The sequence below is a fragment of the Myzus persicae genome, unplaced genomic scaffold (genome assembly GCF_001856785.1).
Source record: "Myzus persicae strain clone G006 unplaced genomic scaffold, MPER_G0061.0, whole genome shotgun sequence".
Lineage (NCBI taxonomy): Eukaryota > Metazoa > Arthropoda > Insecta > Hemiptera > Aphididae > Myzus > Myzus persicae.
This window is the reverse complement of record NW_019101135.1, coordinates 1,232,459-1,259,309: the sequence shown is the minus strand read 5'-3', so window position 1 is coordinate 1,259,309 and position 26,851 is coordinate 1,232,459. Positions and strand designations below refer to the sequence as shown.

At 32.7% G+C, this 26,851-nt stretch overlaps 1 protein-coding gene across 1 annotated transcript in view; it reads right to left on the bottom strand.

The window, feature by feature from the left end:
• Positions 1-23,955, bottom strand: part of LOC111027824 (ATP-binding cassette sub-family D member 1) — a 56,679-nt gene extending 32,724 nt beyond the window's left edge. The window contains exon 1 of the mRNA XM_022306274.1: positions 22,825-23,955. Within this exon, the coding sequence (XP_022161966.1) occupies positions 22,825-23,420 (596 nt within the window). The 5' untranslated portion in view covers positions 23,421-23,955. The remainder of the gene's footprint in view (positions 1-22,824) is intronic.
• Between the last annotated feature and the right edge of the window lie 2,896 nt (positions 23,956-26,851).

Genomic DNA, 26,851 nt, shown 5'->3' with positions numbered 1-26,851 from the left:
ACGTGTCACCACGTCGTCATCGCAATAAAATAATATTGTATTCGCAATGCGTGTATCTTCACTGCGGATTGTCACGAATCGCGATGCGGAAGTTGATATTATATTATTATTGTTATTAATTGTTGTACGGCCGCGACGATGGACACCGGACAAACGATAGGTACTACAAAGTATAACGTGTCGAATATTGTGTTGTGTAATTAAATTGTTCCAATAATTTTATATTGGCGACGAAGCAATAAGTGCGGGATATAACTCTGAGGATAACATCTTGATATTATGTATAGTTTCCTTGATTGACGTCCTCGACATGGTAATACGAGTATAATACTGCAGAAACGGAACATCTCAGTGATCAGTTATACAGTGCAAAAAGATAGTTATGTAATAATGAGATTTTAGAGGTTAAAGCGACAAATTATTAAAAGGAATCCTTAAAAAGGTACGAATTTTAAAGTTACTTGTGATGCGAGAACCCACATCGATAGTATATTATTTTTATAGCAAAGGATATTTTTTTAATTGATCTCAAAAAAAAAAAAAAACATATCGAGCAGCAATAAGCCATTATAGAAACAATTCGATTTCACATCAATGTGTTGATTAGAAAATTTCAATATTTTATACTAAATTAAATGAAGCCTAGGAGGAAGTACAACAAATTTGTTGAAAAAAAAATAAGAAATATGAATATCACAAATATTGAATTGGTACATTTTTTTTTTATTATTATTAAATGTTGTTGAATAAGTTGATGATATTTAGAATGATATGATCGCTTAGTTATTTTTCGGGGTCCGAGAGTGGTATCGAAGTTTTCGGATATGCTTAGGTTTAGTCTTTCGATTGTGTATTGCATTATAAGTATATGTGTTTAATCGGAAAGCTGACTCTGCATGATAAACACCGAGGAGGTTCTTCTTCGGCCATATGAAACCCGTAGGCAAAGGACGTTTTGTCTACAAATATACAGGTTTAAATGAGCTTTTACTGAAGTTCAGAAAGGTTATAGTTGAAAAACTCAAAGTAATAATCTGATCATGACGTACAATTTTTACACCGTCACAGGCCCTAGATTGCACGATTGATTTTCATCATCACCCCCACCCCTCTAATAATGTGTTTTTTGAAATTCAACCTATAAAATATGACGTTTATATTGTATTATGAGAATAATGGCTGTTGGACTGTTGGCCAACCAGTTAATAGTTATGATTATATAGTAGTTATATACCTGCGTACAATAAAAGTATAAAACATATTACATGGCTATTAAAAAATGCTATTAAATAAATTCACCAGAGCACCATATAATACGCTTTTCATCAAATCCACTGAATATACAGGATGAACCGAGGTGTTTCTTCCGTGTTATTCATCACAATATACGGATTGTCGTGTGAAAATACCACGGCTCGGCCCAGTGCCCACCACGTACATATAAATAAGATTAAAACTGTTCAAGCGGTGACATAACATAATATGTATATAATTATAAATTTATGAACTACCATTATTCCAGTGTGTTTATGTTTCAGCTAATAATGTTCTTTTTTAAAAACAACAACATCAACGTAAAGGTATTTTTAAAGTGAGTGTATTAAGAATTATGTTAATTGTGATTAATATAATACTCATACAACTCAACCGATGTTTTAACAATACTCAGTTACATTTTATCAAGACTGGCCAATGGCCATTAATGAGTTAGTTTTTTTTTGAAAAAGTAACGTCTAACTTTATGATATAGTTTGTTCTAAAATCGTCTGTACTCTGTATTTATAAATCAGTTAATTAATCAGGTTAAATTAATTTTTTCTCTGATTAAACCACATAAATTTAAAGCATATTCTGTTCTAAACAAATTATGATTTTATACAATAAAAACAAACACAAACAATCATAAAAATTGATTTTAATTGTATAGGAATTATTAATATTAAATTGTAGATTTTCGAAGTTCTATTTGTTCGATGTTTGAATTTCAGTAGAGATCAAATTAACGTATTCAAATTAATATAAATGTTCATAAAGTATTCCAGTCTCACTCAAACATATGAATTACAAATCTCTCAACAATGACACTACCAGCTAATGAGATAGCTAAATTCGACGTTTAAACGGTGCCGTGATCTCTTTAAGTGAAGTTATTTTTGCTAAATATTAAGCTAAATAATTAATAATTTGGTTAGTAGGGCACCTTCGCCACCATCTCGTTTTGTTATTTTTTCTGTTAATTATTCTTTAATGGATTTTTTTTTATTCATACATTCATACTTGTGTGTATGCTTTTATCAAATTTACTTATCGTAAAACATGGTAAATATTCAGTTGAAAAAAATTAACTGATTTTAACTAAGTTAATAATAACTTCTTTTCTACTTAACTTATACCTTTTACAGATTAAAAAAAAAATAAAAGTTACTTCGAACTATTGATTTACATATTTCTATATTAACTTAATTTAACAAGTTAAAAAAATTATACAACTTTCACAGCCTCGCAGCTTATATTATAACTAAGCCGATGTTTTCATTATTATTACAACGCGGCGCGTGCAAGCATTATAATGTAAAATGTATAATATTATTATCATAATATGCTCGAGGTCGAATATACCTCCAACGTTTTTGACCGTATAGACGTTGTATAATATTATATTTTACCATATTATTTTAAGCTTCAGTGTTCGTGTGTCTTCAGATCGCACCGCTGTGTCCGTTGTACAAGCGTAACGAAATAGACTGTGTAATTATTACTGCTTTGCTAGACTATTGGCCGCGTACAGCGTACATACCATATTTGCACATAATTATTTGAGCTGACTGGTCATACAACTATACCGATTTATTATACGAGAGTATATTTCGAGAAGTTATGAAGCTAAAAATAAACTTTTAACATATTATTGAATATTATTTATAGATATTATATTGTATTAGGTTGGGACAATATAAACAATGCTTTTGAACGCTTCATAATCTATGTCACCTCGGAAAACTATTTTCACGTTTCAAAATAACGGCATGGGACGTAAAATATTACTTTTTATCATATAAGAGCAGTTTATCAACATATTACATTCTGATGAGTACCAAACATATTTAAACGTACATATTGATTTTTTAAATATTATATAATATTTATTTTTTTGCGAATTTCCAAAGCTATAATATAATAGTGTCATATAGTTGACCCCCTCGGTAGTTAGCAGTCATATGAACCTTAATATTCATAGCTCTTCCTAATATATTATACGTTATAAATGTCTTAACTGACATCGCACGAGCTATGAATATTAATATGCCTTTTTTGACATTTCACACAATAATACCAATAATACCCGTGGACGGGTGTACAGTGTACATAAGAGCAATATGCAAATTATTTGTTGTTACGAGGAGAGGGAAAAGTTATTTTGATGAAATCTGATAAATGCAGTTCTTAGAGTATATACTAATAGTAGTTTGTACATCACATTATGTAGTTATATGATCAGGTGTTGGGTGCTTAGCACCCCTTGTCCACTTAAAATCACCTTTATATTACTTGCCTAGTGCCTACACACGAATATAGATGTACAGTAGATCATTATTTCTATCAAAAATTAACTGTACAGCTATGACAATATTAGTTTTAATATTTACTGTGGTATCAAATAAATTAAACCATATAGTTAAGATAGTTTAATTTATATGAAAATATGTACAATATTATTATTTATATTTTTGATATTAGTATAGAATCGCTAAAAAAGTCCAGAAAAAAAATTGAATATAAATGTGAACACATGTACCTCTCCTAATTAGTAATTAATAATTCATAAATTATATTATAGGCAATGTAGGTAATTTTATATTTAACAAAACATGAGAATACTTTATAACATTATTTTCATTAAAATATATTTTATTTTGTTATAGGTACACGCCACACGGTAATTAATAATTAGGAGTAGAGTAGTATACATGTGTTCACATTTAAATTTAATTGTTTTTCTGGCCTTTTTTTCCGCCTACCATTAGTACCTGTACACAGTAATATAATTTATTGTTAAAGGATGGCCCAGGGTGGTATTATTAAAGATGATAAGTTTAAGGTGCAGGGGAGGTGGATGATATTCATAGTGGTATTAAAAAAATGTGGAGGAATAACAATAAATTAAACTCCAAGTCCGTCCAACGCGTTTATGATGCCACATACCTATTTTTTACAAATTAATTAGTAAACTAACGTAATCTATACTATCTGCGTGTATTATGACTGCGGATGATTATATTTAAGTACACCTATGTTGTGTCTACACAAGCGACAAGACGTCGATAGGTAGAGTAATTTGTTAAGCCGTATGTAAATCATGAATACTATGTATATAAGTACAGCTATTTAAAACAGTAGACGGTACTAAGGTATAGTAGCGGTAACAATGTTTAATATTTGTATTCACGAGTATGCGCTAATACGAAAATACACGTGAGCATGCAAACAAGTAGGTTTATGTACAATTTGTAATTTGTATTTTTTTATTATAATACATGTAACCGCAGATGTCACATGTGCAAGTCAATAAAACAAGTGACGGGCAACTGGAGGGTTTAGTTAGTAAGTATTTAATTATATAGTCCAGTTTTATGGCTCAGCTTATTTTCAGGTACACACAACTACACAAGGAGAGCTAAACAATCCCCCTACATTTTATTTCAGAGATACATGTTTTCCACGTTTTCTCGTTTGTATTAAGCTGCGTAGTTGTTAACCAGTGCCCACAACATACGACTATCAACCCAATCGTACCTATCGCACAACGCTTTTTTTTTATCGTAAATCATCAATTTAATAGACTGCATAAAACTTAAGATTAAAAAAACATACATAATATACCTAGTTAGTTTACAAAAAGGGCGCAATATACTCGAGACGCGTCTATATGACAACAATATTTTATACTATATTATTATGTTTATCACTCTTATCAAAACTTTGAATATTTAACTTATAGGACTTTTACCAAGTACATATTTTGTGACTAGCCTCTCCGGATTTTTTAATCGAATTCCTGGATCAGCCCCTGGCCACATAGTGATAGATTTATAAACACAAACCACACATACACCGAACCCACATTACATTGTTTAAACGGTACCCAACGTTTAATATTTTAATACCATTTGAATTATATGCCTTATGGGTTATGTGTGCAGCTGTATAATATCGAGCGAAACAGTTTACGTATGATTTATAGGAACGTAACACACAATAATTACGGGAATCGTTTTTAAACGTTAAAGTATACGAAGACGACAACAACAAAAATAAATAGATAACTGGCCGGTGGTCAAGCGTAATATTCTCATCGTCGCTGTATTTAGCTTATAAACTTCCCTCGACCCGCATACTTCTATGATATATACGCGAATATAGACGAAGTCACGTCAGAATAATTGACCGATTTGAAGCGGCGCGATGATGACACCCTATACCTTAAATTATTGTAAAGTCTGTCGCAGCATTACACCCTCACGACCAATATTAAATAAATAGACCTGACCTTTGTACGGTGTATAATATTACACGTACACGATGCACATGGTTTGTGTTATTCCAAACGTATGTGACGTTGTGTGACGCGCGCGTGTTTTAATCGACCGCGGAAGTACAAAATAACAAAGGTTATATTTTTGACCGGCGAACAACAACAACAATATAATACCACACGCATTATACGGTGTTTTGTGTGACACGATAGCGGTGGAGGTAGAGTGTGGAGGTATTTTTTTGCTTTAAAGGTCTGGGCGAGAGATGATCGTCGCGGACGGAACACAATGCACGGAGGATATTATTATAATATAGTATTACAATAACGTTTTTAAACATATATGTGGATATATAATACAGTAGTTGTAGGTAAACAATGACCGCTCGGCAAAAGGCAATTATTTTATTATTCTGTTTCACTGCCATCGTCACTGCCATCGCCACCGCCATCTCGGCCGACCGTGTCGGTATAGGTATTAATGTGATGCGTACCTACAACTATAACATTGTGTATACTATAAACTATAATACCTACCTATTTATGCGATATTATTGCACGTGAGTTACGAAAAATCCGCACGCACACGGCTACAGCATAATAAAATAATATCATTTTGTTTAGTCCGCGAGCGGACTCGTCGTCTGTGTGCAGATTATTTTGTATATTATGTTATTACGATCACGGCTGTAGTTGCAGTAGATATTATTATTACAACTATGATACGAGACGGAAAATATAATTGTACGCCTAATATCGATCGAAATGTACGCGAAGTAAATATCGATTTCCGAGCCAATCCACTTCCGTCTACCGTGTAGGTACAACAATAGTATAATATTATGTTATATATATATATATACATAGAAATCGATATTTTTTAGCAACAATAATAATAATAATAATAATAATAATGATGATGTAGGATGGGTTCACGCACGATGACAGCATGCTTGAAAATAATTTTGATTGTTATGCTACGATGTGCGTTTTATTATATTATAAATATATATGACATAGATGAATTTTGGTAGGAATCGGGGAAAAAAATGATGAATTATATGAGAACTGAGTGACAAATAGTGACCTCGAAACTAAATAATGAATAAGATAATAAAATATTTTCAAAATTATCAAAATTATCAAAATTACTATCAATTATTGGCAATTCTAATTCCATTTTCTAGCTCTATTTTACCAATAAAATGGTTTTCCAAATAATACTTATAATGATATAACCCTAAAACTTTATTATTAAATGGTGGTCGATTATTATTTGAAATCCTTTATAAGAATCTGTTATTGCATAAACAGTTAAACATTACTTATAATTTCTATTATTATAACTAAATATAAACATAATAATAGTATTCATAGTCAACTCTAAAAGTGATTGAAAATGAGATTTTCAAGTTCAAAGTCATGAACATTAAACGAAAACATTAAAGTGCCTTAAAGGTCACAGCAACATAACTGGCAACGATAGAGGCAACCGTTCGACAATACTCGCACACGTTTCGCCTAATTCCATACCCGTATCCAGCTTCTCATATTATGTAGACGTTAAAAAAGTTATAAAAAACCTTTCTCTAGACATTTGGCTAAAGTAGTGGCAAAAACTATCAACTAAATTGAGCGAAACTAAAAAATCAATTATCCGAAGCCCCCTAAAGATTTTACACGAAGGCAACAGACTATTTTAAACCGACTCAGAATAGGACACACGGCCATCTGATATGTCAAGGGAGGATCCTCCTTCAAGCAACACCTGCGGCGTACAACTATCAATCAAACATTTACTAACTGAATGGCGTAATCTCCCATTATATAGGGAATGGAAAGACTATCGTCCACCCAAATCCACGGCATTCTTATAGTCCCACGACCCATTTTCTTCACGAACGATAATCCAACAGTAAAATTCGAAAATAATAGCACTAAATATATTATTTTTTAAGAAGAAAACAGCAACGCATTACTTTATAACACTATGGGACCATAGTATTTACAGGCATTAGGCTCATAACTATACACGAATAATATAATGTAAATTATTTTAATATTTAACGTATATATATATCGCGGGGTTCGAGTTTCACGCACTTGGCACACGCGAATTATGACCATTGATACTTGCGATCTACGTAGGTATCAGTTGGTATATATGTAGTACCTGTACATATTATGTAATCATACGATCTAGAATGTCCGATGTGGTTTTGATGACGTAGGTACTCCACCGCCATATACGCTCACATGTGGCAAATGTGCAATTTAGTTCATAATATTATAGTGTAGTACGTATTAAAATAATATGTTAATGGGCAAGTTGCCGATGTATTTATTAAGATCAATAACAAAAAAAAAAAAAAGTATCAAGTAGGTATAATAGATGAAAAATAACGCGTTTGGCTTGATAATAATTGTAAATATTACGGACAGGGCGTAATAACGGCTGCAATATTACATATAATATTACTTTATTGTCGCTCGCGAGGTGCATATTGTGTACAAATATGCATAAAGTTATATTGTATAATATTATTATGTGGTATATAGATATTATTAGAAGTGATAGAATCTTGTGATGTATGAACTATTATAAGAGTATCAATAGCGTGCAGCGTGTGTAAATTAATCCAACGATTGTCGGACGGGAAAATAGTACCTTGTGTATACCTGCGTACAGGCACATATTAATATAATATATGCAGAAACTACTTTTATAGCACTTGCATTTTAATTTTATATCTGCACGAGCGTTCCACGAAGTCATGACGTAGGCATGTACAATACAATGTATATATATATAGTGTTATTATTATTTTGCATACCTGTATAATACGTATACAGGCAATGCGCGGCAATATTGTATGGTCCGTATACCTAAGCGTAATGCGTTGTGATATACTTACCAGCGGTAACCCTAACTATTGTCTATTACAGTATTACTGTATAATAATAACAAACGGATGACCAAGAGTTATGTAATATAAGTCAGCGACAATATTCTAATTTCAAATGCAACATTATTGTGTCGCGCGCTACGGCGGCGCACAAACACATACGCACAATGATATTTGTAATTTGTATCACTCATCGATCCGTCGGTGGCGCGTCTGACTACTGTTTAGCAATAATATTATTGTACATAATGTCATAATATGTTACGATTTGAAGGTTTGGATCTTATCGAACTGGATATTATTGTTATTACAACGAGCGAGCAACGGAACACACAAATACACGCGGCGTTATGATATTATTTCACGGGAATAAAATGTCATAAACACACACGCTCCGTCCAAATCGCGTGATGCGAACATTGAAAAGAGATCAAGTGAGTGTGTCTTTACAACGCTGCGGTGCATATATTATTATTATTATTATTATTATTACGAATTAATCGACGGTCGGCGGTCTGCGGCGACCGACCGACGCCCGATGGCCGGCGACAATGGCAATATTGTTTGCAAACCGCGGCCCAAGGTCACTGGCACCGCGATCCGGCCGCATGCATCGCATCCATTTCGCGACATATTTCCGTACCGTAATATTATACCATTGATGATTATAAAATATACGACGATTATTATACATCATACTTGATGTGTCTTAGTATGTTGCGACGCGTTTAGAGACCGCACTGCCGATTATATTAATTATTCACATTAACTTTAAAATGCTTACATTTTTTTGGTCGACACTGCAAGACGTTTACCTATATTTATCCAACCCTCCCCCGAGCGCAGGTCGAAGACTAGGTTTTCCGGGAAACACACCCCCGTCGCCCGGCGCAGTGACGACGTCTTTCTGCGATGCCACTGCTGCAGTCCATGTCTCTTTGGGACACCCCCCCCCCCCCTCCAACCCGCCACCCGCGTGGAGTTGAACGCATAGGTTACTACGCACACTACGCCACTACGCATTATCATATAGGTATATACCAACGGTTGCTGCCAGTGGACGGTCACCCATCGTGAAAACCCTATACGAGTATAACCGTAATACGCGTATATAATATTATCCACTGACCGAGTGGTCGGCAACGCAGCCGGTCGCGGTTCGATCCTCGGCTACCGGGCGGCATTTTTCTCCGGACAAGTCTCGGTGACCGGAGAACAAGTGCTGCCATCCCCCTCCCCCGGGGCTTGGCAGAAACCTACGGGTGCCCCATTCGAAATTCTGCCAAAAACAAACACACACGTGTTCCCCCCTACCGTCCCAAAAAATATACAATTCAAACCTACAATACAAATTCTACTACAGCTAATGGCCTCAGTTGCCGAAGCTTAAGATTAATAAAAATAAAAAAAAAATATTATCCACGTTTAAGTCGCTCACCGTGGGGCGAAAACTACAGAGTCCACTGAGGCAGTAGGTATACACCGGAATATAATAATTGATAAATATTAGTGGAAAAAAGTAAAGAGTACGGTTTTCGTCCCATTACTATAAATAGGTATTATTATTCGTTTTTGTTTTTTTTTTATTTGCCTGCGAAGGTCGTCGTCATTCGTGAATTATTTACTTAAAATCTCTTGTACAGTGATACCTATACTCACTGAAATTCGTGTTTTTTCGTACACGACCACAACGACCTCCACTGCCGTACACTGCCCATTTACCATTGATATATTATTATAATAGCCTACCTATTATAAAATCATCAATCAAAGTATACACGTGTTGAGCATAAGACTTCGACGACAATTTTATCGGATTGTCCCCACCAGCAGACATAATACAGTGCCATAAATGAGGTGCCGAGAGGTTGTGGTCCATCCCCTTGGATTTTTTAACTGTGTTGTTTTTGCAAATCATTTATTACGTACTCTTTAATAATTCGATATTACACTCTGAGTTGGACGAGGAATATATATGTATAGGTTTTAAATTGTATATTACTGTTTGTTCGTTATCGAGTGTCTAATATTTACATACCTTTAAAATACTGCTAAGTATAGTTTTTAATATTATTCGTATATATTTATCCAGAATATGATAAATTACTTAAAAATGAAATATGATCCATATTGCATATTTGTATCTACTTCTTACTGGTAATATAAATCATTATGAGAAAATAAAATGCAAAATGTTTTGTAATATAAGTCATATACATCATACTATTATAATGTACAATAGTAAAATAACTTATTCTCAATATGTCAAAATATTTTTACTTATATTTGAATACATTATAATAATAACCAAATACATTTTCAAAATATTACATTGACATTAGGTATTTGGAATAACGTAGGATAAGTATTTTTTAAGAGGTTTGTATATAAAATATACATAATATATCACTTATGATCAAATGTTTTTGTAACCAATAGAAAGTACAAACGTAGTTAGATTTGAACTGAAATAATTTATTGTGCTTTTATTGCGTAACAAATCGTATGAATTTATAAATACATTTTCGTTTGAAATGGTATTTATTTTATTAATTACGTTTATAACAACATTCAAGTTAGTTTTTCTATTCGCTATTTCCGTCAACTAAATATTACTATTTATAATAAGTTATGTATTATTTCGTATACCTATTACGTTTCAAATACGACAGCATATATATAGACACGTATAATTATGTTTTTCTAGCTTGATTTCTTTTTTGAAAATTTCATGACAACACTCATTAAAATAATAATATATAAATATATAAATACAAGTTTTTATACCTTGAAAGTTTTATTTGCAATTTGTATTAATTGGTGTTGTCTTCGTCGCTCCAGTAGTCCAGTACAACTACTAACTATAATAGCTACGTAATCTACGATGATTGTTCAACTTAAATTTTTTAAACTTTACTTTTTTATCCATCATTGGTCGCGCGTGGTGAGGGATTCTCACACCACGATGTTATTTTGACCACCCCTGTGTTGTACATCGGCGTATTGCCTAGTAGTTATGCTATACCTTTTTGAATATAATATTTTTATATCTAAAAATAGGAATAAAAAGTAAAAACAACTTGAAAAAATATTTCAAATATTTTGTATGAAAGAAAATATAAATGCTGAAATATACATAGTTTATAAGTGCTCATAACATAATAGTTAATACAAATTACATAAGAAATGTGTTTTTGTTGTTTAGAACATACTACTATATTATGAGTTTTATGACACATTACAAAAAAAGAGAGAATCTCTCGACACTCGACCAAGGGAGAACGAAAAAAAGACGCGACCAATGACGGGTTAATTACCATATGGTATGCCATCTTATTTTTATTATCGTATCATATTATCCTACTTTAAATATAATTTCATAATAACCTGTTTGGACTTCATACTATAACTTTTACCTATTACTTAAGCCTATATCTATTACCGCGGAATTATGAATTATTTAATTTAAACTACAATTATCATTTTCTCCACATCAAACCTATCGACAATTAAGTACTCATAATATTCAAATCAATGTAATTATATATTTTGATTTTTGAACGAGTATGATGAGCATGACATGTATGTATGATATGGCGTTATACAATGTAAACATGAAATAAAATAATCCGTTTTAATTCACACGCGCTTCCCAGCAGTTGTCAAACTTGATTTCTCATTTTCTTCCCTCCATATCTATGTACCATAATAACCGTCGAAAACAAACCTTTTTTTTTTTGTTTCGTTTGTAATATTATAATGTTAAGTAAAAACGTGCGTCCCTGGAATAAATCGTTTTTAATCGCAGCACAACTATTTGAATTCCTGTAAGTTGATACTTTTACTAAATATTATACTTTTTCAAATCTTTGTTTTGAACAAAAAAAAACTGCGTACCTATTTTACCGCATAACGCGGTATATGATGATAACGTGCATTTAACTTTGTGTCACAGTTTCCAATTCGAAAGTACAAAGATTTCCTTTCACCGTTCATTATGAAAAAAAAAAAAGAAAAAAAAATGAAATGAAAAAAGAAACATACTACCATCTCGTAACCGCGGTTCCAGACGCTCGAAGCGTTGTAATAAGCACCACCGCATTAGGCCGTATTTGTTCGGCTCGTTACGGACAGCGCGCTGTACGCGTTCTCGACGGAATAAAGAATACGTACTCTGATAATAATAATAATAATAATAATGATAAAAAAATCTAAGCAGCGTTTAAATCCTTTGTGAATAACCAGCTAACCTATTCGCGAGATTTATGGACGCCTGTTTTCACGCGCTATTTAAGCTCACAGATGGTGTAGTTATTATTAATCGTCATTACGCAACGATATATCATTATATACATAGGTACATAGACACGTCGGGTGATATGATATTTTTTATACTTACATATAGGCACGTCGGGTGATGATGAAGCGATTACGAAAATGATAGACGCGCGAGCTTTCAATACTGTATAGTGTATTATTTATATATGTCTATAATATGTTTGGTAGGTTTGCTTCAACGGTGGACATGTAGTTTCCGCGGGCACATATACATCATATTATTATTATATTATAAAATAAACTAACCTATACAATTGCGTGTTTTGAAACCATTAGAGGGTCCTACCGAATTATCGTATAGACAAATCCCGACGTTTGCTATTATATATAATCCATATACTTACGGCATGCGCAGTGCGTACCGATAAACGTAAATCAAAAATAAATAAACAAAAACAACGTGATCTTTTCTCCTGGAACTTTTCGGGACATTTTCATTTTTCGGAGAGTAAATATCGTTTTTTATTTTATATATCGAACTTGTAATATTATTATACTTCAATTATTATCTCTAAGAAATAACAATTTGTATTATTATAGACTACGTTGTTAGCTACTTAGCAGACAACAGAGGACTCATGATAATTAAAGATTACATTTTTTTTGTGCTTATACCGTACCTTCAAACTAAAAGTCACAATCTGAGTCAAGATTAGTGCAGTTTTTTTTATATGATTTTATTACTAGGTCACGTCAACATATACCAAATCAATTGTAAGATTAATTTTTTTTTTATAATTGTCGTAAAAAACAATCAACATGTGTTTTGGTTTTGCAAGACAATTAAAATATGAAGATGTCGTGCTGTAAATGTCAATAATTTCGGTTTTAGAATTAAACCTTGAATTTGTTAATTAGTGCACCAATTGTTAATGAGTTGTTATCAAACAATTAGACTTAATTCAAAAACATTTATACATTGAACATAATACTTTATCAGGTATTATATTTAATATTGTGATTAGTAAGATTTAAATTTAATACGCAAAACGCAAATGAAAACATGAGCTATTATTTAGTTTTTAATTATATTTACCATGCCCACATATTATAAATATACGTGCATGCTCCTATACTCATTATTATTGAACTTCAAAACTTCTATACGAGTATATAATTATAATTTATAATATAATTATTATATGATGTATTATTATTAATAATTTTCTATGTTTAAGTTTTACATAATTTTGTTAACGAATATTATGAAATCGTTCAAAAAACATATTCTACTCGGTTGCTATTTTTAATAGCACTATACTTTAATGTAAATAACTTGGCAATTTAAATACACCGTATTTTGTAACTGAAATTCATATTGAACAACGTCGTGAAATAGTTTGTATTCGCATATTACAATGTATAAAATGAGAAAAACTTTATGAATATTTTAAATTGATATATAGGTTCCTATTATACTGAATTAATAGAGCTGGTTAAGCGAAAAGGAAATTGAATTGCAAACTACGTGAAATAATATATCATACTCAAACGTAATAGGTATGATGTTTAATAATAAATTTTATAATAGCTTATTAGCTATTATGTCGTGTTTATGTTGGCCAACCATAAAATTAATATTGTACTATTTGTACTAATCATATTTGCACAGTCAACTGGATACACATAAGTAGCAAGTCATTGACACTTCCGTCTACTGTTCAGGCCTATTATAACCATCTATTAAAAAGAACGTTGAAACTAGCACATAAAACAAATGATTGAATAATAGTCCAAAACAAAATGTTTGTATTCAGAATTTTCAAATGTTGTACATTTCGTCATCGATCGTTACACAACAACAAATATTTATACTGTTGTGAATCCCTGTCTGTAATGTTTTTAGTATAGTATAGTTACTAAGTAATCATTCAATGATATGATCATACTCTGGCATGCTGCACTCAGTTATGAAAAAAAGATGAACCAACAATTAATTTGCATGTAAAATAATTGATATCAAATACCTATTGGAGATAATATAACTGAAACAAATTCATAGTAAAAAATAAAATGTCAAATTGTATACTCTTCCATATAGGCAATGGTGTGTCAAACAGCGTGTGTGTCGAAGTTTTGTTATTTTCATAGTCAAAATATCATAATCAATTTTGGCTGATAAACGACAATCATGCAAAGTGTAAACTATAAAATAAGTTTATTAAGTTATATTTTAGTATAAAAAGAAAATACTACTACTATAATTATATTAACTATTTATCTTAATTGTTAAAGAAAAATCGCAGTTACAAGCATTGTGTACAAAAAATAAATAAATACCTCGGTGAATATAATAATCATCGAACGACTAACAATGACTATGGTAATGAAAATAACATCATAATATTTCACAAAATAAAAACTTTCGAGGTTGCGTTAAAATTTAAATTTTTAACCCATATACGGTTATTGTAGTGATACTGGATTAAATCTATATAATATTGTACCGCTTATGTTGGCCGCAGTATATTGTCCATCAATCATAATATATTTCATACGGAAAATGACATTTCCGTGCATAGGAAATTATCGTTATCAAAAATCTACAAAAATCTAAGGTCACAATTATAGTCTGATGTGATATAAAAACTATAATACAATACATCTGCTGTATACAGGAACGATAGGAGTATAATAATAATTCTCCGTAAAGTTTCGAATGGTAATAAAAATGCCATTGATGTTATTCGTAGAAATTCTCAATACTCTTCTTATTGAAGAAAACACAAACAAAACACGCGTGTAAGTCGTTTTAGAGACAAAAGAAATGAGAAAAACAATACGGATTATCATCATTCTTCGACTCGTGTTATTGATCACATCGCGTTCAGATGAGGTCATGGCGATGCATCGCTTCAAAACATTGTTCGTACATTACTATTTATCACGATTGACGATTAATGTTTATAGCTATTAGTATTTTATATTATTATTATTATTATTATTAATTTGATTAATATAATTTAAAATAAGTATTTGATTAGTCTAAAAGCAACACCCCACCACACACACATTATATTATTTAATGCATCGCTTCAAAACATTGTTCGTATTATATATTTTATCACAATTAGTGTTAATCTATTATAGTATTATAAATTATAATGTATTATTAAGACTTTGATTAATATACAATATAGTCTTTTAAAATATTTGATTAGAATAAAAGTAATACACACAAACACAATAAAATATGTTATAAATGAATACATAAATATAGTACCTATATAAGTAACAATATTATTATAGCATACGTTTAGTGTAACTCGAACTTGTAAGTCGAAGACTGAGTTTTTTTTCTTTGGGTTAAATTCAATTTTTTTTTTCGAATCCTACAGAAAACTTGTTAATATTAATTGTGTCAAAGCATATACGTAAGATATCTTTCAAAATGTATTATAACGTGCTTTATATTAAAAGTATATAATCATGCGAATTTATTTAGGGGAAAAAAATACGAGGAAGTATATTAGGTATACAGAAATGGTGACAATCGATAGATGTCAAGGACATGCAACACTCACAAATACACGATAGCTTTGAACAAAATCGAGTAGGGGTTCAAGACGTCATCTGACTAACAATCGTGTTGGTATCGTTCACATTCGATACCGATGAAAATACACTCACATGTATACATTATACTAGGTATGTAAAAACAATGCAGACTTCTTGAGCGGTCTTTGATTTTTCGTGATAGCTAAACGGGAAAATTCAAAAATAATTTACGTAAAAACGCCTACAGTAAAACAAAATTACAAAAATTGTCGGATTTGACGTAGTAACCCTATACGTGAAAAGAGATCTGACGAAAAGAAAATGAACAAGACGAATAGAGGGAATCGAGTTTATATTTTATCGTGTGGTATCGAGTACTTATTTCCATAGCCACTCTCACTGCCTCTGAGTCACCTCTCCTCATAATTTGACCGGTCGAATTAATGAGATGGTTCGCCTCAACGAGTATTCTAACTAATTTTGTGTACAATCAGTACCACCCTTACACGCCCCCTAATTTATTTTTTTTCCATCTTCTCTAGTCACTCCACACATTGATCGTACAGGATTATCATCTCCGTAGGACCTGAGCTCTGTTTCGTTTTATTGTCCACTGCCCACAGTCCTTATTCCGATCGAAACATAATTGGAAACACAACTATTTTTATAAAATCTTCACATATTTTTATTTCTAACATCATCCTCAAAACAGCCTCTTTTTTTATACTGCCGATCCTATAAGTACTGGAACCTATTAACTTCACACATTACATTATTCCCCATCTTCATCACATCATGTCTTGCCCCATCAATTTTTCAATTGTTTCTCCCAAAAACCATACACGATTGCCTCTGTTTTACTCTTACTAATATTCAGTTTTTCCCCTTCCCTTTAAGCGTTGTTCTCCGCAATCTTCTAGTCACATGGTTTACTCCATAAATTATAATAAACAATATATATATTATATTCGTATAAAATTTGCTTATAATTTACTGTTCCTGCAATACAATAGTGATTATTTTGTCATAAATCAGCTTAAAATATCTCGGGTTGTAAAAGTTGTTTTCTATTTTCTATTTTCCATGATCAATTAGATCAAATATTAAATAATTAATTAAAAATTTCTATTATTTCTTGAGATTTTGCAGGCAGTTCATGATTAAAGAATCTCTCTTTATGTAGAACGGCATAGGAGGAATATGCTCACAAACCACTCGTCGACTGACTGCACGGATACAACAGTCAATAACCACAAACGATACGTATATCACATCTTATATCTTTGATATATTATCTATGTATACCTATTACCTTCACAATGTACCAAAATATCATACTAAACAGTATAAGTGTATCTACCTATGTACCACCGATACTAAACAATAATATAAACTTTAAAATACACGAATGTACTAAAAACGAGCAGAAAGCAAATAATAATTTAAGATAATACATATATGGCATGCTATTAGAACAGTTGTAAGTACGTATTACCTATGAACACTGCTTGAATAACTATAGTATATACTATACCTGCTTGCATCGCGCACACCTATAATATAATTAAATTACTTTTTTTTTTTTTGTTTTATATTTTTTGTAACTCTGCAATTATAATTATAAAACATTTTATTTTATATTTATAATCATATTTTTTTGGAAGTTCATATGTTACATTTTTTCAAAACACGAACTGCCTGCGGGAGTCTATTCGTGAAAACAAGTTTAACTACCTGTATTTGAGAGCATGTATTTGAGTGCGCCAGTATATATAGTAATAATGATTAAGTATTATTCAATATTATAATATCGGTTATGCGCTTAAAAAAAATATCCACAGTATCCGCACACAATATACGAAAATAGTCAAAAGAAAAAAAAATTATATATTTGTTATAACTCTAGAACCACGCGAACAACGGCAAATTCATCAGTGTTTCAATTGCCAACCTCGTGGTCACTTCAAATTACTCCTATACTACTAACTGTTTCCAATGAGGTGATAGCCAACTCACTACATCCTATGTATCAAATCACTTGAGTCTCAACGCAATCCTGCTATTTGGGCAGTATGCAAAGGACACCATCCTGCAAATTATAAGGGATCTATGGCACCAGGTACTGTCTTCAGAGTACTTCAACCATGACGTCGACATTCTGTATCAGTTCTAAACATACCAACATCAGCAATAGTCCCAACATTCCCATATCCAGTCTAACAGTCAACTATGGCAAGTATTTCGCGCTCCACAAACAAACGTGCTCGAACCTACGCTTATATGACAGGTAATAACCCCACAATATATTATAAAACAACTAAATAATCAACTTGATGAAATTAAATCTATAATTATTTCCCTTCGCGGCATTCTGCCCACTTTAATTCCTAACTGATCGAATCCAAAAATGGTAAACAACTCGTAAAATTCTCTCATCTTATGGAACGCTACAGGCAGTCACGAAATAATGATGAAAAACAGTGGTATGCAATATGTATGTTATACAGTACACCTATATAATTTAGTATAACTAATACTATTGCAAAGTACATGGGAGACCTCATCGTCTTTATGTTTCACGTTATTATTTATTTGTATCTATTGGGCTTATTATTCCGTTTCTGTAATAGTATAAAAGATGCCCTAACTAAAGAATTATTAACCATGAGCTTGACCATTATGAGTTTGTAGCTGCAGATAATAGTTTTTTCTTCGTAATACGTTGTATAATATACTTTTGAAAAGCGTCAAATTCCAATTTAATCATACTTTCTATCAATTTTTTTTAAACTGTACACTGCAAATACTTCAGCAGTTGTAGACAAGCGCCCTAAGATGCTATTGTATCGAGGAGACATTTCTGATCTAGAGTACGACGTGTAGCGTCGTGACTATAGTCGACGAAAGCGTTCCGAGTAATCGATCCGATGATATTATTATACACACGTATTATATACATATATTTAAGTGCGAAATGCGAATCAATAAAAAGAAAGACGGCCACTCGCGACAATTATTGATGAAGTGTATCATCTCTCCTATGTATAACAACCGAAGATTTATAAACAGTAATAACTAATAAACAACAATAATGTATTATACTAGAGCCTATATTCTTTGTGCCTACGTTACCTCTGCTAAGTTGCGTCATGTATCTAGCAGAGAACGTATGCACAGCGTGTCGGTCGTCGATCTTTCCACTAGTATAAATATATAGAAGTAAAATAATAAACCTACTATATATTGCTATGTATATTTATTATTTTTCGTTCAATAACTGCGCGGTCGTTCGTGATTTTTGCAAAACAAACTTTCGTTGTTACTTGCCGCTGCAGATCAGACTAACTATTACTATCTACGTCCATTATTCGCATTTTTAATCTATATACTACCTATACAGTTAGTAGTTGTATTATATCGTTAATCGTTATAGTATCTATAAAATAATAAAATAATATTATGATGCGGTACAATTATAACTCGTTTGGTTAGCACCTAACCTAACCAGTATCTTTACAGAAAGCACTCGTTCGATAATGCAATATAATACATTCCGAATAAATCGTTATAATATCATCAGTTCATCACAATCCTTTTAAAACTTTTTTTTGTATATTTTAAAATCAAATTTCAAATCCAATATTTATAACAAGTTCTAAGTTACATGCTTATTGGTTACCTAGTTATAATTATTTAAAGCTTATACGAATGAGTGGTGAGACTACACAGTCTACACAGGGAACCCTAAAATTTATGCGACACTACATTGCCTACTACACTTGTCTACTACACTAAACATGTAAGTATATAATACTCGTTAACTGTTATAAACTGGTTGAAATTCAAAAATTATGTTTCGAAATCCTAAAAAAAATATTCTGTTTAGGTGTATGAAATTAAAAACATAATTTAAAAGAAATAAGCATAAACAATTTATAAGGATAAAATATAATTTTTTTTCAAAAGTGGTGTTTGACGAATTCAAAAAAAACTTTGTGTTATTATTTTTCGATTCGCGGAAAACCTGATAGAAAAAAATAAAATAGATGTTTTATTGCGATGACGATGAGCATTAGGTAGGTACTTTAACAGGTTTATTGTCCAAGACGTATTTAATGTTGTTATACTATAATATTAAATATTTAACTCGATAAGAAGACTTTGGCCAAATATGTTATGCACCATAATATTTCCGTGATACATGCTGTACCACCCATCATATACCTACTAATGATTGCTATATAATATATGACGATTGACTTATCAAAATATAATGTAATGTTCAATAGATATTACACAATATCATGATCCTTTGATTGTATAATAAAAACCAATAATAATAATATGAGTGTATTTTTTTTTAAGACCACTCTGTTATCAATATTTGTGAGACTTATTTTTTCACTGATATGAGTATTATTTAAACGCATTGATAGTATCTGCAATATAATATTCTATAAATTAAAAAAAAATTGTTTAGGATTTTAATATTTTAAGAAATAAATTCTAGAACCTAAACAGTAAACGTTGACATACTTTTTGAGTAAGCAGCTTATAGGTGGCATGTTATATCGCTCAATGCTTTTGCAATTTCCAAACATATACAATGTATATTCGTAAGTCGTAACACATTAAGGAATAAATGTAGGACACATATCTATATAGACTGGTAATCATTTTACGGAAAACAAATAATAACAATTTATTATGTAACAACTACGAACATTTTTGCAGGTTTTTTTTAAAATAATTATTTTTTTAGGATTCATATTAACTGATTTAATGAGCTATAACTAAAGGCTAAAGCTATATGTACAGTTCAACAACTTTTCATAAACATAAAATGCGTGTTTTTGCCGAAACATATAATATTTAAGTTAGTCCTGTCCATGGATGAATAAACTTAAGTAGTATTTAGCTATGGTTGTGTATTCCCCTCTTCGAAATTTAAAACGATTCGTACTTATACTACAAAAATAATAAGTCTTTTTTGTAGACAACGATAAAGATAAATCTTGTTAAATTTTAAACGGTATTATTATAGGGTTGAAGAAAATATTTTTAACGAGCATGCTAATCAGACAAAGGTAGAAATCTGTCTAGAGAATATGATGTATGTGTAATGTGTATTGTGTAATGCATAATGTGTAAAAAAGTCGGAATAGTCGTGTTTTTCTATCAAATTCAGTAGAATTAATTCCTTAACTGTATTCGTTTCCACTCTATAATATACAACGTTATTACCAGTACACTGGTTCCGGTCTAAAACTTTTCAAGATATAACCATTATACATCTACACTATCTAATCAGAAAATCACATACGCCACATTATAACCCAAGTCACGCGTCTCTTTATTGTCATAATCGTCAAACAAAACAACACAATGTATAGCACTGTTGTTTCGTTATAACGAAACCATATTCAGGTATATAACAAACGGACAGAGATGAGAAAAATCATGCGTAGAGCATCATTTTTTGCATAAATCCTATGGTTTTTTCCTACATTGTCTATATATCATATCCGGTCATCGTTTTATATTTATACCTACATTATCGAGGGTAACCGGGTAAGCTATATGACGTATAATATTATAATACATTTGGCGCATACTAATTCAGTCCCATAAATGAACGAGGAAATAATAATATACTAATTGAGTCCCGGTATAAAAGAGAAAAAAAAATATATATATACCCATTGAGTCCACGCTCCTTAAAATTAAAATTAAATATCAATATAATAATTTTTCGTTATTTTTTATGTGTGAAGTATTGTGTATTTCTATAGTTCTTTAGGTTGAAACAGAATTACCAAACACTGCGAATTAGTACATTAACAACCGAGCCTAAGAAAAATAAATTATATCAAGTCTAAAGAAAATGAAATTCAAGGAAAATGTAGATATGGCGAACAAAACATTTAAGATCGCTTCAATGATTTCAAGATCAAGATTTGAATACATAAAAGTTTTTCACTTAAGATTTTGCCGATATAAGATATTACGTTTTTAAAATCAGATTCTAAAATATTTTTCTTGCAAACAGTCCTCAGTTTGTAAAAATGGTAAGGAAAATGTTTTTTTCAAAGTTTGACGGACTCTGATAGCATTAAAACATGGTCGGGACTCTGCAATTAGCATGTACACTATTGAGGTACGCAAATCCGGGACACAATTCGTTCTACAGTACTTAAAAGGTTTTATTGGGACTCAATTCACATATTATGCAACCAATACATATAATTATATTTAATATCGCAACAGGTATAATATAAACGCAGTTAACACTATCTTCCATAATATTTCGAGTATAGCTCATCGGCTTTGTATCAATTGTCAACAGATATTCTGCGCTAAATTGTATAGTACCACGGATCAACTTCCCGAACGTCAAGACCCCAAACGTCTTTATCACCCTACAGGCAATGGCAACCCTTGGGGTGCAACCGGCTTCAAGGGGGGAGGTTCTCGACTCTGGACCCCCTCCGTTGAGCGCAAGTGATACATCTGTATAATACGCGTACATAGAGATATGCTACGACTTACCTGAAAGCCAGGGCGAGTTTGCACTCCAGGTACCGGATCATGGAGTTGAGGAACGTGGCGGGCAGGGCGCATAGCAGCCACTTGAGCAGCATCAGCCCGAAGTTTGGCACGTCCCGGCGGACGATGAACTTGACCATCTTGCCCTCCATGGTGGCCACGAATATGGACATGAACGTGCGGCATATCAGGGCCACCGTGTGCATGGACAGCAGGCCCACCTCGGGCGTCCAGAAGCCGGGCACCATGAGCCGGAGCAGCTTCTTGAGCTGGATCAGGAACTCGCGGTTGATGCCCGGGCCGGCGGCTCTAGTCCTCTTGCCGGCCGACGACCTCTTGCCGCCCCCGACCGCGGAAACGGCAGAGGTCGCCGTGGACCCCTTGGTGTTGTTGTTGTCGTTGGACTCGCCCGACGGTCGCCGAGGTCCGCCGTCGGGTCCTTTGTCGCCCTTTCCTCCGCCGGCACCGCACACTTTCAACACGATTGGGTAACCAATCTTGCAGCCGTACAGCAACACGGCCGCGGCCAGCACGCCCTTGCTGACATTGTCCCGTCGGATTATCCGTCCGTCCAGGTATTTGGATATGACGGCGGGCATGGTTTCGGCAGCAGTGGTATTGGTGGTATTGGCGGTATTGGTGGAGGTGGTGGAGGTGGCGGTAACCTAATCGAGCGACAGTTCTCGGGTCTAGTTGGTCTGAGTTTGTTATTGTTGTGTGTTGCTTATGCGCTCGCACGGTAATGGTCTATAAATGGTCTAATCAGTGTTCTGATTTTTGTTGTTAAAAGGATATCGCTACGACTTGTGCGTGTCAAGTCATCTGTGCGACGACCGGAGATTAAAAAATTGGATACGAATATACTACGACTGTATGGAAGAACGCACTGCAACGAGCGTAGGTTTATAGAGAGCCGATGTGTGCTATAAGACCTCTGTTGGTTTCGAAAATAATATAGGACTGAGAGATAATCAAAAGCAAATAACAATATTACAATAACAAAATATTATGATAACACAGCGATACGACGAACGCGCGCGGCAAGATGTGTAGAAAAAAAACCGTAATCGCGCGACCGACCAGACTGCGCGCCGGAGTCGACGTTGCTACTGAACGATTCGGTGCGTACGCGCGCGTAGTGTGCTTGTGTGTGTCGCGCGCGCTACCTACTCACCGCGCCGTCCATTCCGTTGTGGACGGGTCAGAGGCGGGTGGCGGTGGCGACCGATGCGCGCCCGATACTCAGTACGCGCGCGCGCGCGCGCCAACGTCCGTTTTCCACAGACCTTCCTCACCCGTACGTCACGACACCTCGCGCCACACCTCACCGCCACCACGAAATCACCGACCGCGGCTGCCGCCTCACCCATCCCCGCCGCCGCGACACCGCATAAAGAGTCGGTCAACTCGTTTTTTTTACTAAAAGAGAGGGCGGCAGCGACTCTTCTTTCGCCGCCTCGTTCGTTATTATTGTTACGTTTTTATATATTATTTATGTATAAACATAATATAAAATAATAATAATATGTGCGGAGACGATCGCCACGGCAAACGATGATCTTAATATTAATATTATGGACATTTTTTTTTAATTCTAAGTTTACTATTCTGTATAGTTTGTAATATTTACTTAGGTTTACATTATAATAATATTACCTAATTGACTTGTGCGTACCTGCAAGTTTAAAATGTATTAATAAATTAATAATTATCTATATTATACCTTAAGACCTATCGCCAAGTTGAATCATGTCAAGTGCCGTATTTGTGTGTATGTGGGGAGGGGGGCACTAGTGTCCCGTGCACCCCCCTCACAATTGGAAGTACCTATGCTATGAGTGTATTTAATCAAATACTATATAGTCTATACACTGTGTTTATAAATATAGGTATTATTTTACAGTCAAAAACATGTTTTTTTTAAACAAAGTGTAGATATTTAAATACTGATAAGGACAATACATATTTAGATTTTTGTGCAGCCCCCCTCATCCGCATAATTTATTTCTAATCACTCCCATGGTTAGGTTTTATCAGTGGCGTACTGTAAATACGAAACGCTATATGTGGTATTTGTCGTACGTGACTGATGTTTATATTTCATCTAATATATATTTTATTTTTTATTAATAATATGATATTGACGATATTATTGTATTTTCCTTTTGGGCATTGTTGACTTTTCCTACTGTTATTTAATATATATTTAAATGTATCTCACTATCCATAATATAGTGAGTCATACGTCAAAACTGTAATGCATATACAGGTGTAAAAGAATTTTTATACATCCCTGTTTTCCCCTCAAGTACGAACGTATGGTGAAGTTGGCAAATTGCCGTCACTTTTTAGATTCTGAGCGGAGAGATGAATGTATTGATTTTATAATGATGTGTGTGTATTTTTTTTTTTTTTGTATCTTTTATCGTGTTTTTACTTGGCCAACTTAAAGAATATGTAACACAAGGTTCTTCATAAGTTGTTATTATACTGAAATTAAAAAAACAAATTGAGCTTATTATTACGCAACCATTTTTTATGAGTGATTTGAAGTTTGCTAAAATTCTTAAAATGTTTAATGTTTATACCTAAGATTTGAACATTTAATACAAGAACCTTGGACCTTGGTTAGTTGTTATATTTTGTGAAATTATAAAAAAAGGTGAGCGTAGTTCCTAACTTTTTTACTTGGACATTTAAAACTAAAATATTGACGAAATTAATTATTTAACTAAAATCAGGTGTTTTAATTATTTTGTTGTACTTCAAAGATATTATTCACGGGGGCTTGACACCAAAATACATTTTAAACAATGGACAATTGTCCCTTTACCGTGAACCTATTTTACCTCATTTTTACGATGAGACCGCCAAACTTAAAAGTTAATTAAAATAATAAATTGCATATTAGTAATACATTGAATGTGTTTGACAAAAATTAAATCAACCTAACATAATACGAATAATAGATAACTTACTTTAACAGCAATATTATATACATTTATCATAAATTAGGAATTATACTTATAATATTAAAAATATTTTACTTTAATACTACCCAATATTAGACTCGCTCTGAATCGTTTTTCTCGTGAAGTATATAATTCCTCATTGAAATCAAATTTAACAAACCCACTACAGCCAATTCTGTATTAAAGCGTAAAAGAGAGGTAGGCACGTGCCCATATGGCTAGATGTCGGAAGTGGCTATTTTTTTTTTAATAGCTGCAGTTTATTACAATTCGTGACTTCGTGAGTGTGAACTTTTTTGGACTTTTGGCGTGTACACTTTTGAAAAATGTGTAGGTACCTAGGGCCACACTTGTCCTTAATTCTGATAACAGTGACTTAATCAATGACCACGTACACTTGAAACCTTCAACTGTACAGCTGAGCGGTTATTACTATAATACTATTTCCTTCTATTTATTTCGACATTTGCTGCAAACATAGATAAATCTGCGCGGAAAGAGAAAATAAGAACTGACGTCTAGCCTGGAGAGAGAAGGTTTCAAGAGTAATTTAGCTCACAGAAGAACATTTTCTACTTTTAAATAAGATGCGATACGTCAAATAGTATAATATGTTGTAATGTTGTATATTATTAATTATTATGTACTTATTACCGATATATTACACATATTATGCCTGTGGATCGGTCTCTGCAGCCACTGTTACTATATTATGCAATTCCAATATGTTATGTATTGCATTGTGTTTGTAGCAGAAGATTGATAAATATTCGAAAATAGAAATACCTATAAATTACAATCAATGATAACGGTTTAGAAATAGCTATGAGAATAAAAGTTCATCGAATACGTAATAGTCGTATGTATTACTAGTGTTATATAGTATTATGTTAAATGTATGATAAATATTCTTTTTTTTTTCTAATTAATAATACCCTCGGCAACATGGGCCATTGGGCTTACAGTGTAAATATTCGTTTTATTGTACCATATAAAGTATGAAATTAATCAATTAAAATATTGGACAACCAACCAACGTTCTTCTTCTTATGTTCATT